This window comes from Capricornis sumatraensis, chromosome 12 (assembly GCF_032405125.1).
Source record: "Capricornis sumatraensis isolate serow.1 chromosome 12, serow.2, whole genome shotgun sequence".
Lineage (NCBI taxonomy): Eukaryota > Metazoa > Chordata > Mammalia > Artiodactyla > Bovidae > Capricornis > Capricornis sumatraensis.
Genome location: NC_091080.1, coordinates 33,991,867 through 34,003,036, shown reverse-complemented (window position 1 = coordinate 34,003,036; position 11,170 = coordinate 33,991,867). Strand labels below are relative to the sequence as shown.

The 11,170-nt window shown below is 36.6% G+C and overlaps 1 protein-coding gene across 6 annotated transcripts in view; it reads right to left on the bottom strand.

Annotated features, from left to right (window-relative positions):
* Positions 1-5,787: 5,787 nt before the first annotated feature.
* The window catches only part of TRPC4 (transient receptor potential cation channel subfamily C member 4), a 143,555-nt gene continuing 138,172 nt past the window's right edge, over positions 5,788-11,170 (bottom strand). For 3 of the 6 annotated variants that reach the window (XM_068984286.1, XM_068984287.1, XM_068984292.1), the window contains 3 exons: positions 8,430-8,471; positions 8,217-8,306; positions 5,788-6,516 (listed from right to left, as the gene is read on the bottom strand). In XM_068984286.1, the coding sequence (XP_068840387.1) occupies positions 5,788-6,516; positions 8,217-8,306; positions 8,430-8,471 (861 nt within the window). The remainder of the gene's footprint in view (positions 6,517-8,216; positions 8,307-8,429; positions 8,472-11,170) is intronic. The other 3 variants (XM_068984288.1, XM_068984290.1, XM_068984289.1) reach the window with 2 other exon arrangements.

Sequence of the window (11,170 nt, the reverse complement as noted above, 5' to 3'; positions counted from 1 at the left end):
AGGATGGATGAAGTTTAGGGAGTAGGAAAGAATGATGTTGAGAAATGATGCTGGTACCACCAAGTGGGGCCACTTTACGAAGGTCTAGCTGTGGAATCTGCACTTAAACACCAGGAAGACAGCTCTGCAAGACTGAACAGAGGAGAGAAATGAGCATATTTGCCTTTCAAAACTCACCATCCTCATCTCTCAAGTACTCCTCAAAATTTCACATTTGACCCAATAAGTAGCTCTTCTAAAGAGCCTTTAGAATAGCCTATGAATGTATTTCAGTAGGTAAAGCAACTACTGAGGGGCTTTCTTTGAATGGATTCAAATAGCTGTTATATTAAATGACTCTAGAAAAGGCATCCATGATACCCTGTTTGATGAAAAACAAAGTCATAAGCTATAGGTATAGTATAATCCCATTCTTCAGAAAAACAATTAAAAAACATAATATGTACATATTTGTATGTTAATATCTTTGCAACAGCAAGGGAAAACATATAAAGAAGAAGTAATCAGCAGTGATTCCAATTAGGATACTGGGAATCAAGAAGGCATGACAGACTTTAATCCAGCCATATCAAAATTTCTGAGTACTCGAATACATAAACTTTACCTATGAAATTCAATTGAGGCAAACAAATGAATTGAGTGAATCAAATAGCACTACGGTCCAAAAGAACTGTAGTGCAAACTACAAATGCGAGCCACACAGGTATTTCTAAATCTTCTGGTAGCTCCATTAAAAACGTAAAATTAAAACTAACTTCATTAGTACATTTTAACTCAATGCATCCAAAATATTATTTCAACATGTGACCAATATAAATATTAATCTTTTGCATTATTTTATATTAAGGCTTTGAAATCTGGTATGTGTTTTACACCTATAGCCACATTTCAAGTACTTAATAACTATAGGTGGCTAGTCGCTACCGTATTGGACAGGCTAGCTCTAATGGAAACTAATGGTTTTGCTGCTGGTGAATTTTACTGGCATTGATGTGACAGCTTCACTGTTCTGTCAGCTCGGTGAATTCATGGTCATGTCTAGCCCTGGTCCCATGGTCTTGATCTTGATTCCCCTTCATGTTTCCCAGCTCCATCATTTTTCCGTTAATATTAATTGATACACTTTATTATTAATATTACCAGTGTGCATATAGAATTGTCACATAATCTACAGGTTGAAATGAAAGTACTGAACAGTTTATTTTTGAAAAACAGTAAGAAATCAGTTTTTTAAAAAAATCTGTGACTACAGTTCTGTAGGGATAGAAGTGTAATATGATATTAACTCAAAATTTTAGTCATAGAAAATTTGAACAACTACAAATATTTCCTACTGAAGGAGAGGGCAAAGAAAACCAAATTCCACAAAAATAAAGATGCATTCATACATTTATGACTTCTCAGAATGTCTAGATGCAGGGTTTTTTCTTGAAGTTCCAACTTAGCCACTGAGTAACTTGGTAAATTTGGAAAATTGCCATAAATGTCCCGAGTTTCTCCAGTTATATATTGAGATATTATTTAACACGGTTTTCAATTTTTTAAACTATATAAGCTATATAAACAAAATACATTTTAACATATTGTAAAATAATTAGGATAACATTTTTTGGAGTTCAGTTTGAGGAGACTGACAGCTATATTAAACTTCTAAATTCTGCAGTTACTAGAAGTTCTTAATTTTGGAGATTATAAGAAAAAAACACAATAAAGCTAAACTGAAAAAAATAACTTTCAACGTGGTGAAATATACAAGTAAATTAGGCTTTTTAAAAATTTGAGTCATTTTGAACATGTTTATAAAGATACATGGGTAGTTTTTGCTAGGTTGGGGTTGTTACCGAAACTGTTAAAACTGGCAGGTGTCTAAAATGTAGAAGATTCTGCTGCAGACACAATGCATAAATAACTGAGAATGAACATATTTCAGTGCTTGATGTCTGGTCTTCAATAGTCATGAGACTGCACAATCACTCAATTAATTTACACAATTATTAAGGATTATTGAATAGTAGAAGAGAGCATTTTTAGGTTACCTATATTTTAGGTTATCTATATTCCTTAACACATTAACTGAAAATTTGACTGCTTCTTTCAGAATAATATGATGTTTACCAACCTTAACTCGTCATCAAATTTTTCTTTGCACTACTACAGTTAATCAAGAAATTTCATTGTTTGAAGTGTGTTGGGTTGCTGTCCAGGTCAAGGCAAGAAAATGAGTATGCTTTTGCAGTATTTTAATTGCCAGCCCATAAATAAAATATCTAAGAAATTTTGATATACAAATATCCAAGTTATGAAACAGTTACATTTTGGGGAGGATTATCACTTTGAAAAATAATTCATCATTTTACAAAATAATTCACCACCGTTATCTTTTTTTTTCCACAGTCAGTTCCCTACCAAAGTTAATATAGATTTATTTACACAGATATTTTTGAGAATACATCTATCACAAACAGTGAGGTTCATCTTTATAGCATTCTTTCTTGTAAGGGGTTTTTTACAAACATATCTATGGTAGGTGAAGTCGTATGAATTGAACCAAATTCTACTAAAGTTCTGTTGAATTTTCTAGGTCCTCTTTCACCCAGCCCTGCCAATAAATAAATAAATGAAGGTGAGCAATAAGAGGATCCAGAGGGCATGAAATACAAGAAACGTTGTTTTACACAAATTAAAGTGTGATGTCAAACCTCTCTCTGGTGTTTAGAAGTTTGTTGGTAGAAATATGAATAGAAATCAAAAGAAACCACAAATTACTCACTTAAAAAAAAACCCTCAAAAATACATCATCCCTTTACTTTGAAATCCTATTTTTCTCTGATCATTTCTTATTCTTTCCCTACTGTTCCTGCTTATTAATGCCACCTAATATTGCTACATATTTAGAATAATCTCCAATTCTAGGATAACCAGTACAAGCAATATCCAGTATTTTGTTTAAACCCATAAATACCTCTGTCAGTGACATCTGGGAGTTGTTAGAAACCATGATTTTTGGAACACTGAAAAGCAAGGTGTTATGTGCTCTGAAGGTCCTCTGTTATCACCATGTTCACCTGTAAAACATCAGCCCCCTAACCTCTGATATAAATAAGCTACTGGGAAAAATTTTTGGTCACTTTTATTGTTGGTGGTGTTACCAGAAGGAAGAGAGGAAATTTGAACTTAAATTTCCGGTGAAGACTGTATCATAGTGATACATACATATATGATCTTAACGGTCGAGGGAACACACACACACAAAACAGAGACAGCAGAAAAGGAATCACTGAAAAATATCACAAGTATAGAGACTAGTACTATGATTCCCCTACTACTCTATGTCTGACTTCGAACATTCAAGCATTCCACTATCTCCCAGGGCTTATTCTGAGTTCTAACCTACTTGAGCTAAAGGTGTTGTTGAAGTAGTCAGAACATTCATTAGGCTTATTGTGTCACTCTAAAGCTCCCTGACCCATTCCTCAGTCCCTCAGACGAAATCCAGATTTAGGAATGTTCAGCATCTTAGTGCCTCTTGCTTTGCTATAAACTAAAATCTAATATTGCAGGTTGAATTCTGACAGCCCCTAAGAAATCGATTTTTAAAAAATCTACTGTCTTCCATCATGTAATTGTCAAAGAGTCAAATCAATTTCACCTTTAAATTTGTAACTTCCTTTGGCTTTACAAAAGGGACACACATTTATGGAGTTTATTTAGCTCATTCGCTCCCAAACTTCAGCATTTCAGAAGTGGCCACAGTAAACTCCGTGTGTGCACATCATTTTGCTTGGCCTTTGTTAGTGTTCTGAGAGGCAGTGTGGTAAAACAGTTAAGGGCATGACCTTCAAGGACTCCTCAGAGCTTCATTTCTGGCTGTGAACTTCAGCTTAGTTATTGCCCGCCTCAATTTCCTCATCTAAAGAAGTGGGGATCAGAATAGCAGCTATTTCAGGGGTTGTCATGAGCAGTACATGTGTTTCAATACACGCATAGCACACAAAACAGTGGCTGACGTTGCTATTTGCTGTTAGTTCTTATTTTGATGTGCAGGGATCAGAAACTGGGTTTTGTCATACTATGAAGTTTTTATATGTATGTGTTAATTGCTCAGTCATGTCCGACTCTTTGTAGCCTCATGGACTGTAGCCCGCCAGGCTCCTTTAGCCATGGAATTCTCCAGGCAAGAATACTGGAATGGGTTGCCATTCCCTTCTCCTGGGATCTTCCTGACCCAGGGATCGAACCTAGGTTTCCCGCATTGCAAGCATATTCTTTATCATCTGAGCTACCTGCTTTTGGTCAATGCTAAATCATATATGATTTATCTAGTTCATGGAGGTAATTTTTGATGAAACAAACTCAGCATGTTTCTGTTGATTTGAAATAAATGCTAACTGCATGTGGTGAGGAAACGTCTATTTCCATGGTGGCTTAGATAGACACAAGTTATATAATCTAAACTTAAAGAAATTGCCAGCACCTTTTTTGGTATCAGGTAAAAACACTTCTCTTTCAGTAGCTCAGTAAATGAGGATGCTGCTGCTGCTGCTGCTAAGTTGCTTCAGTCGTGTCTGACTCTGTGCGACCCCATAGACGGCAGCCCACTAGGCTCCTCTGTCCCTGGGATTCTCCAGGCAAGAACACTGGAGTGGGTAGTAAATGAGGATAATATAAGCTAAATTACCTTGGAAACAATAGAAGAAATACTTAATTAAGAGTGGTCGCTGTAGGGAAAACCATATATCTATTCCTACTGCTAAAATTAATAGTAATTTTAGAGTGATTTTAATTTTAAAGAAATACTAGTCACTGGGGGAAAGTAGAGGGAACTACTAGGTTTTTGTACCTCTTTTGAATTATGTTGCACTGGTTAAAAATAAGATGTAACTTTGCTTAGGTTTAGATTATTAGAACAAATTCATTTTCACCTGAATGTTATGAACCTGCAATCACCTTGCTTTGTTTAAGATGTTGTACTTTATTGTTATTCTTTTCTAGCACTGAGATCTTTTGCCACATTCTTGAAATTCTCTTTATTCACAAAGCCTCATGCTTATATAATTTGCAGGTGAGACTGAAAAAGGTCATTAAAAAACAAACTTAAGAATTATTTTCTGACAAAACATTAAAAATCATCAACATGTATTAAGGACAAACATTTCTTTTACTTACTGAGAGCAAAAACTGGACACCGTCTAGAACGTATACCTGACTTTCATTTTAAGAGCTCGATCTTGATTCCATGAGGAGACTTGTTTACTTAAACTATGCATGATATTTACATGTTCTTAAGAAATAATTGGATAATATTTGTGTTTTAAAGCCAAACTTTCTGGCTTGGTGAAAAGTCCTTGATGAGTAACCATCTCTAGGGACCCTGAAAAATTATGAAAAGCTCTACTATTTCAGCTACATTTTTTTGCATATAAAAATATCCTATTATAGGAGTCAGCTACCACCTGTAGTAACTTGCTTTTGTTTAAATTGAAAAAGAGCTAAAAATTTCCTGCGGGTTATCGCAACAGTACAAGAATACAAGGTGGATTTATTTATTAACAACAACAACAACAAAAATTGTAAAACAAATTGTGAAAGCAAAAGCGGGTAACAAAACAAGGGTTTGGGATAGCCTTTGCCTTATTTAAACATGACACGGTTAATATGCCCCAGTTGATAAATGCTGTAAAGTGTAAGTTAGCATTGGCTAATTCACTGATAAACATCTCCCCCCACCACCCAGCTCACTATGGAAAATGTGCGTTACGGATGAGAAACGCTTTCTCAGGTCAAGTATCACAACCTTGTGGTCACATAGTCTTCGTGGGTGACGGTGTCTGTGAGGTTGGCATCATAGTCTACACTCGAGTCCTCCTCTTTCGCGTGTTTCTTCTCCTTTGGTATGATGGGAACCGTGTCCTCCACCACCACCTTCTCTGACTTGAATGAACACACTCTCTTGCTCACCTGTACACCCAGGGAGTCTGTATTTCTTTCTCGATGATCTACCAATATACACTGTTCGCTGAGCCCCGGGATGTTCAAGTCACCCCGTGAAACTAGAGCTCGGGACTCCAGCTGGATGCTCCTCTCCAGGGGTCCTTCAGCTTGTTGACGGGCCACCCCTTCTGAAACGGAGAAGATCTGGTTTGCGTTTTGCTCGGCGGCGGCGTGTTGTTTCGATCGTCTGTGAAACAACCCAAAGTGTCTGATATCCGTCACAAAATTCACTTTTCTCTGCTTCTCCCTCGGGGGCTCCTGCACCACGAGGGCGGAGCCGTTGCTGATGGTGTGTCGTTCGGCGGCAATTGCCGCCGACCGCGGGTGAATGAGGGTGGTCAGGTCGAAGAGGCTGAAGTTCTTTTTCTTGTCCTTGCTGCTACCCTCGTTATCACTCTTTTCATCCGAGTCTGCGGAGTTAGAAGACTCCTTCGTGCCCTGGGCAGACTGGACCGTGGGGAGTTTGCTTCCTCTTAATAACCCCAGGACTTCAAAGCGGAAGCTAGAAATGTCTTGCTTGAGTTCCTAAGTGAAAAGGAAAATGATGAAATTAGTTCGTGACCTAAACAAATAAACGTTTCTGCTGCTGCTGCTGCTAGGTCGCTTCAATCGTGTCCGACTCTGTGCGACCCCATAGACGGCAGCCAAGAAGCTGTTATTTGCTCATTTCACATATGGATCCAACACGTCTTCACTCGTTTCTGAGAGCTAGGAGTCCCCTCGGCTGTGGTTCCATTTAGAATGGTCAGTTCTCTCCACTGCACTTGTATCTATTTGATGTCTCCTAATTCTCCTATCACAGTTCTGTAGAAAGGAGGAGACTTCCTAAGGTTGATGTAAAAGAAAAGGTAAGAGTTTTCTTTCCCATTGCTCTGTAATGGGGGATGCTGGGTCTCTTTGGGACTACAGTTTCAAATACTTTCTCTCCAAAATATGCATCTGCTTTCAGGTCATCTCACATTCTCTCAGGGATGTAGGGGTTTGTTTGTTTTTTCGAGATTTTTAATATTGGAACATTTTGGTGTCCACAGGGATATCTAAAACTAAATAATTAAAGTGGAGTCTACCCTTCCAAGAGTTGGCAGTTACTTTCAATCGTTTATTACCCTGGAGCTGATTTTTTCTCAACATCTGGGTCAGCCACTAAATCCTGGGAACTGGTGAATAGACAGCATTTCCTAGATTCATCCCTTCATCTTTTTGGACAACCGAATTCTCAGTCCTAACCTACTGGTGGGCTTTGGGGTGGCCTCCTGCCTCCAACCCATCACTCTAAGTGTCAGGAATCATTTAATTCCAAAATTTGGGTGTTGTGGCTACACAGAACATTTTGGATCCTAGTCAACTTTTAACCTGTGCTTTGTTTTGCAATTTATCTCTCTTCTTACCTAATTGGCTGCTTATATTTATTCCCGTCAAGCCTACTGTTTTTCTTTGTCATGGTCTCCAATAGGGTTTTTTATATGTTTCTTTTGTCTTTGCCTATAAGATCTCATTGACTTTTAGTCAGTTGTCCAAAAATCCCTGGAGCTTCCTTGGTGGCTCAGACAGTAAAGAATTTGCCTGCAATGCAGGAGACCCAGGTTCTATCCCTGGGTCTGGAAGATCCCCTGGAGAAGGGAATCATTACTCACTCCAGTACTCTTGTCTGGAGACTTCCTAACAACCCACGCAGAGTAACAAAGGCATTTTATACCATGAGATAAGAACTACGTATTTCACGTATTCTACCTTTTTGACTCTGGTAGAATTAAAAAACAACAACAACAACTCGGAGAAAAACTACATTTGTGAGCTCCAATCAAGCTCAAACCTTAAATTTTCCTCTAGCAAAGCCGTGCAGAACACAAAGAAGGTTTTTTGTTGTGTTCAGACCATTGGTTACTAAATGTTTCAGGGTTAGAAATCAAATCAAAGTTTCAAAAAACCTGTGGCTGAGATCAGTAATCAGAATGCCACAAGGCACTAGGATTTTCTCTGTCCAAATAAGTCTCCTCGATCTTTCAGATTAAGTCTGTTTGAATGCAGTGTATTTTGAAAAGAAATTTTACCACTTAAAAAAAATGATTCAGTAGGGCTTGAATAAAAAAAAAAAGAAAAAGAAGAAGGCAGAAAGGCTTGCTCAGAACACACGACCCCCATTTCCAGCTCTGAGTTAAAATGGGCTGCCCTGCTTCCACACTCTGTAGAATCCACCTCTTAGTGACAAAGATGAAAGTGGTTACCTTAAAGTTCTCCTCTGTCAGACCTTCCTCAGTTTTGGCATCTCTAATCATTGCGGCAACGTATCGCTTTACCAGGTTCCGCATAACTTCCTGAGGCATTAGAAAATGAGAGAATTGCTCTTCAGTGCATAAATATGATCTCTCTAGAGTCAGTTCAAAAGAGGGGATTGTGCTTTATTTTAGTGTAAGTTTCAAGATATAAAAGTAACTTACTTGATATTGGTGATGTCTTCTCAAATTATCAGCAGCTCGCCTCTAAAAAAGAAGGGGACAGTTACCTTTCAGTTACAGTCATATTTTACCATTCTGTAAAGTAATTCCTGGTTCTTTTAATTAAGGATATCATTCCCCTCATTTCTGCAAAGTGGGAATTTTACTGGGCAAGGGACAACAGCTAGAGAGACAGCCTTACTCGAATCAAAAGAATGAATGAACCAAAACAACAAAGTGCAAGGTTATAATTCCTGTGGTACTTAATATATAGAATAATTAAACAATGATGGCAAGATTGTTCTTTTAATATAAGATTAGGAGAATTAGGTCATCATAGTTGGTGTGTACTCCATTTGAAACGATGCTAAGAAACACAGGTTGGAGGTATCAAACACAAATTAAATGTCAAGTAATTAAAATTTGATAGACTGAAAAGGTAGTGTTATAACAATCTGAAGGTCAACATAGTCACATTAAGAATTTAGCCATGATATACAATGTGTAATCAGAAACACTGTTAGACAATGAATTCCCCAACACTTAATTTCAAGCAGATATACATTAAGAGGAAATTGCTATTTGAATTAGATGGTTGAATTTATCAAAATAAAACATTCTGCTCAAAGATAGGGTTCATTAATTTTTTAAAATAAATGTAAGTCCCTGCTATCATTCTGAACGGATCAGAATGTTTTGGGAGCAGAGCTTGGGTTAGCATGGTGCAATGATTATGGAGTACAAAACAGAGAAAGATGTTTAATGACTAAAAATGTCTATTGTAAATTGAGTTAAATAATAAATGATAAAGTATATATTTTCAGGTTTCACTAGTATTCTAAAGATACTAGAAAAAAAACTAATACAATCTTAATTGTATGCGTGTCAAATATCAGCATTGATTCTTAAGGAAGAAAACTGGCCAAAGTAATGTAAAAACAAGTATACTTCTGTTACAAAGAAGTGAATTTGGTAAATTGTGAGAAAGCAAAAGAGATAATGTATCTTGGGTTTAAATAAGTCTTTTGATCTTGTTCCCTAGTAAATACTTAATCAGAGGCTGATAAAATGGAATTTTGAAAAGAGTTGTGCATACATCACTGTGAAATGATACTAGAAAAAAAAATCAGACAATTTAAAAGAAACTCTTTTTCTCTCTTTAAGGTAAATAGGGGAAGTTGGCATTTTTGTTGGCCATTAGAATGGATTTGTGTTTCATGACTGTTAGTGACTTTCAGAAACATATGAGACAATGCTTCACTTTGTAAAGGCCACTAATGATTGGAAAACCATTCAATTTTACATGACTCTTAGGAAACAGATTTTCAAATGATTATGGTATTAATGATAGGACTGGGAAATTTGAAACTTCATACAAAATTAGAACATCTTCAAAAAAAAATGTGGGAACTTTATGAATGGGCCACAAGATGGAGGTATGTGACTCCTGTTGAGACACAGATCAGCTGAAATCTAAGGAAAAAAGCACTTCTGGGAGGAAACATGCCTTCCAGATCTCCTTGACTTTAAGTGAACACAAAGACTTTGAGTGTGAATGCAGCTGTACACTAACTTCTTTAGCACTCTCATTGGAAACATTGTACAGGAGATCATATTCTATGATTTAAGTAAATAGAAACACTGAATTTAGTACAGAATTTAGTAGACTCAATTTTTATTATCTTGGGGCTCTATAACATTTCTCTAGTTTAGTCGTTAAAAAGCCAATTAAAATAGTCAGAAAGTAGTTTGAAGTCATGATTTAACTTTAAATTTTCTCAAAGTAAAACTAAAACTAAGGATGACAGAATCAGAGAATTATGAGTAATAAGTGAAAACTATCATGATGCCTGGGCTTCCTTGGTGGCTCAGATAGTAAAGAATCTTCCTGCAATGAGAGAGACACGGGTTCAATCCCTGGGTTGGGAAGATCTCCTGGAGAAGGGAAAGGCTACCCACTTCAGTATTCTGGCCTGGAGAATTTCATGGATAGAGGAATCTGGTAGGCTACAGTTCATGGGATCACAAAGAGTCAAACACCACTGAGTGACTTTCACTTTTCACCTTATTTTAATATTAAAAAAAGCACAACTGTCTTCCCTTCTGTAGAAACTTACTCATATAGGAAATTTAAAATTTTAATTCAAATACAAAAAGATCAAAGATCATACTTTAAAAGATAATTCCAGATTTATTTTTCTGGAAAAATTATTTTTTTAATTTTAAGCAAAATAGTCTGGCAGAAAGAAAGAACATAAAAAATTTTACTGTGATAACTATCAGGAGTTATTCAGTATCATAACCCAAGTTTACAGTTAATTGTTTTTGCCAACCAATCTGTTTCCACACCTAGATGGTCATACTATAAAACAGTCTTTAGTCTTGTGAGATTATATCAGCCAATTGAACTTCAGTAACCTAGGAAGATAGGAAGGGATGCAGTCAACCATCTTCTGAACACTAAAAACAAAATGAATGAAATGAATTCACCAATACTTATTGACCATTAATTACTATTACGAGATTAGGAGTTCCAAATATCTTATTTTCAAAGACACAAGACTTCAATCCATAATGTAGGCATTCTTTGCCATAAACATAATGATAATTTTTGGAAACTGGTGACATCATTTAATGCTTATAAAATAGAGCTGCCACCAACGATACCATGTTTGCAACCCCTTTGTTGGGTAAAGTTCAGCTGAACTTCAAAAGGATTTACTCTATTATCACTGGAAATGACC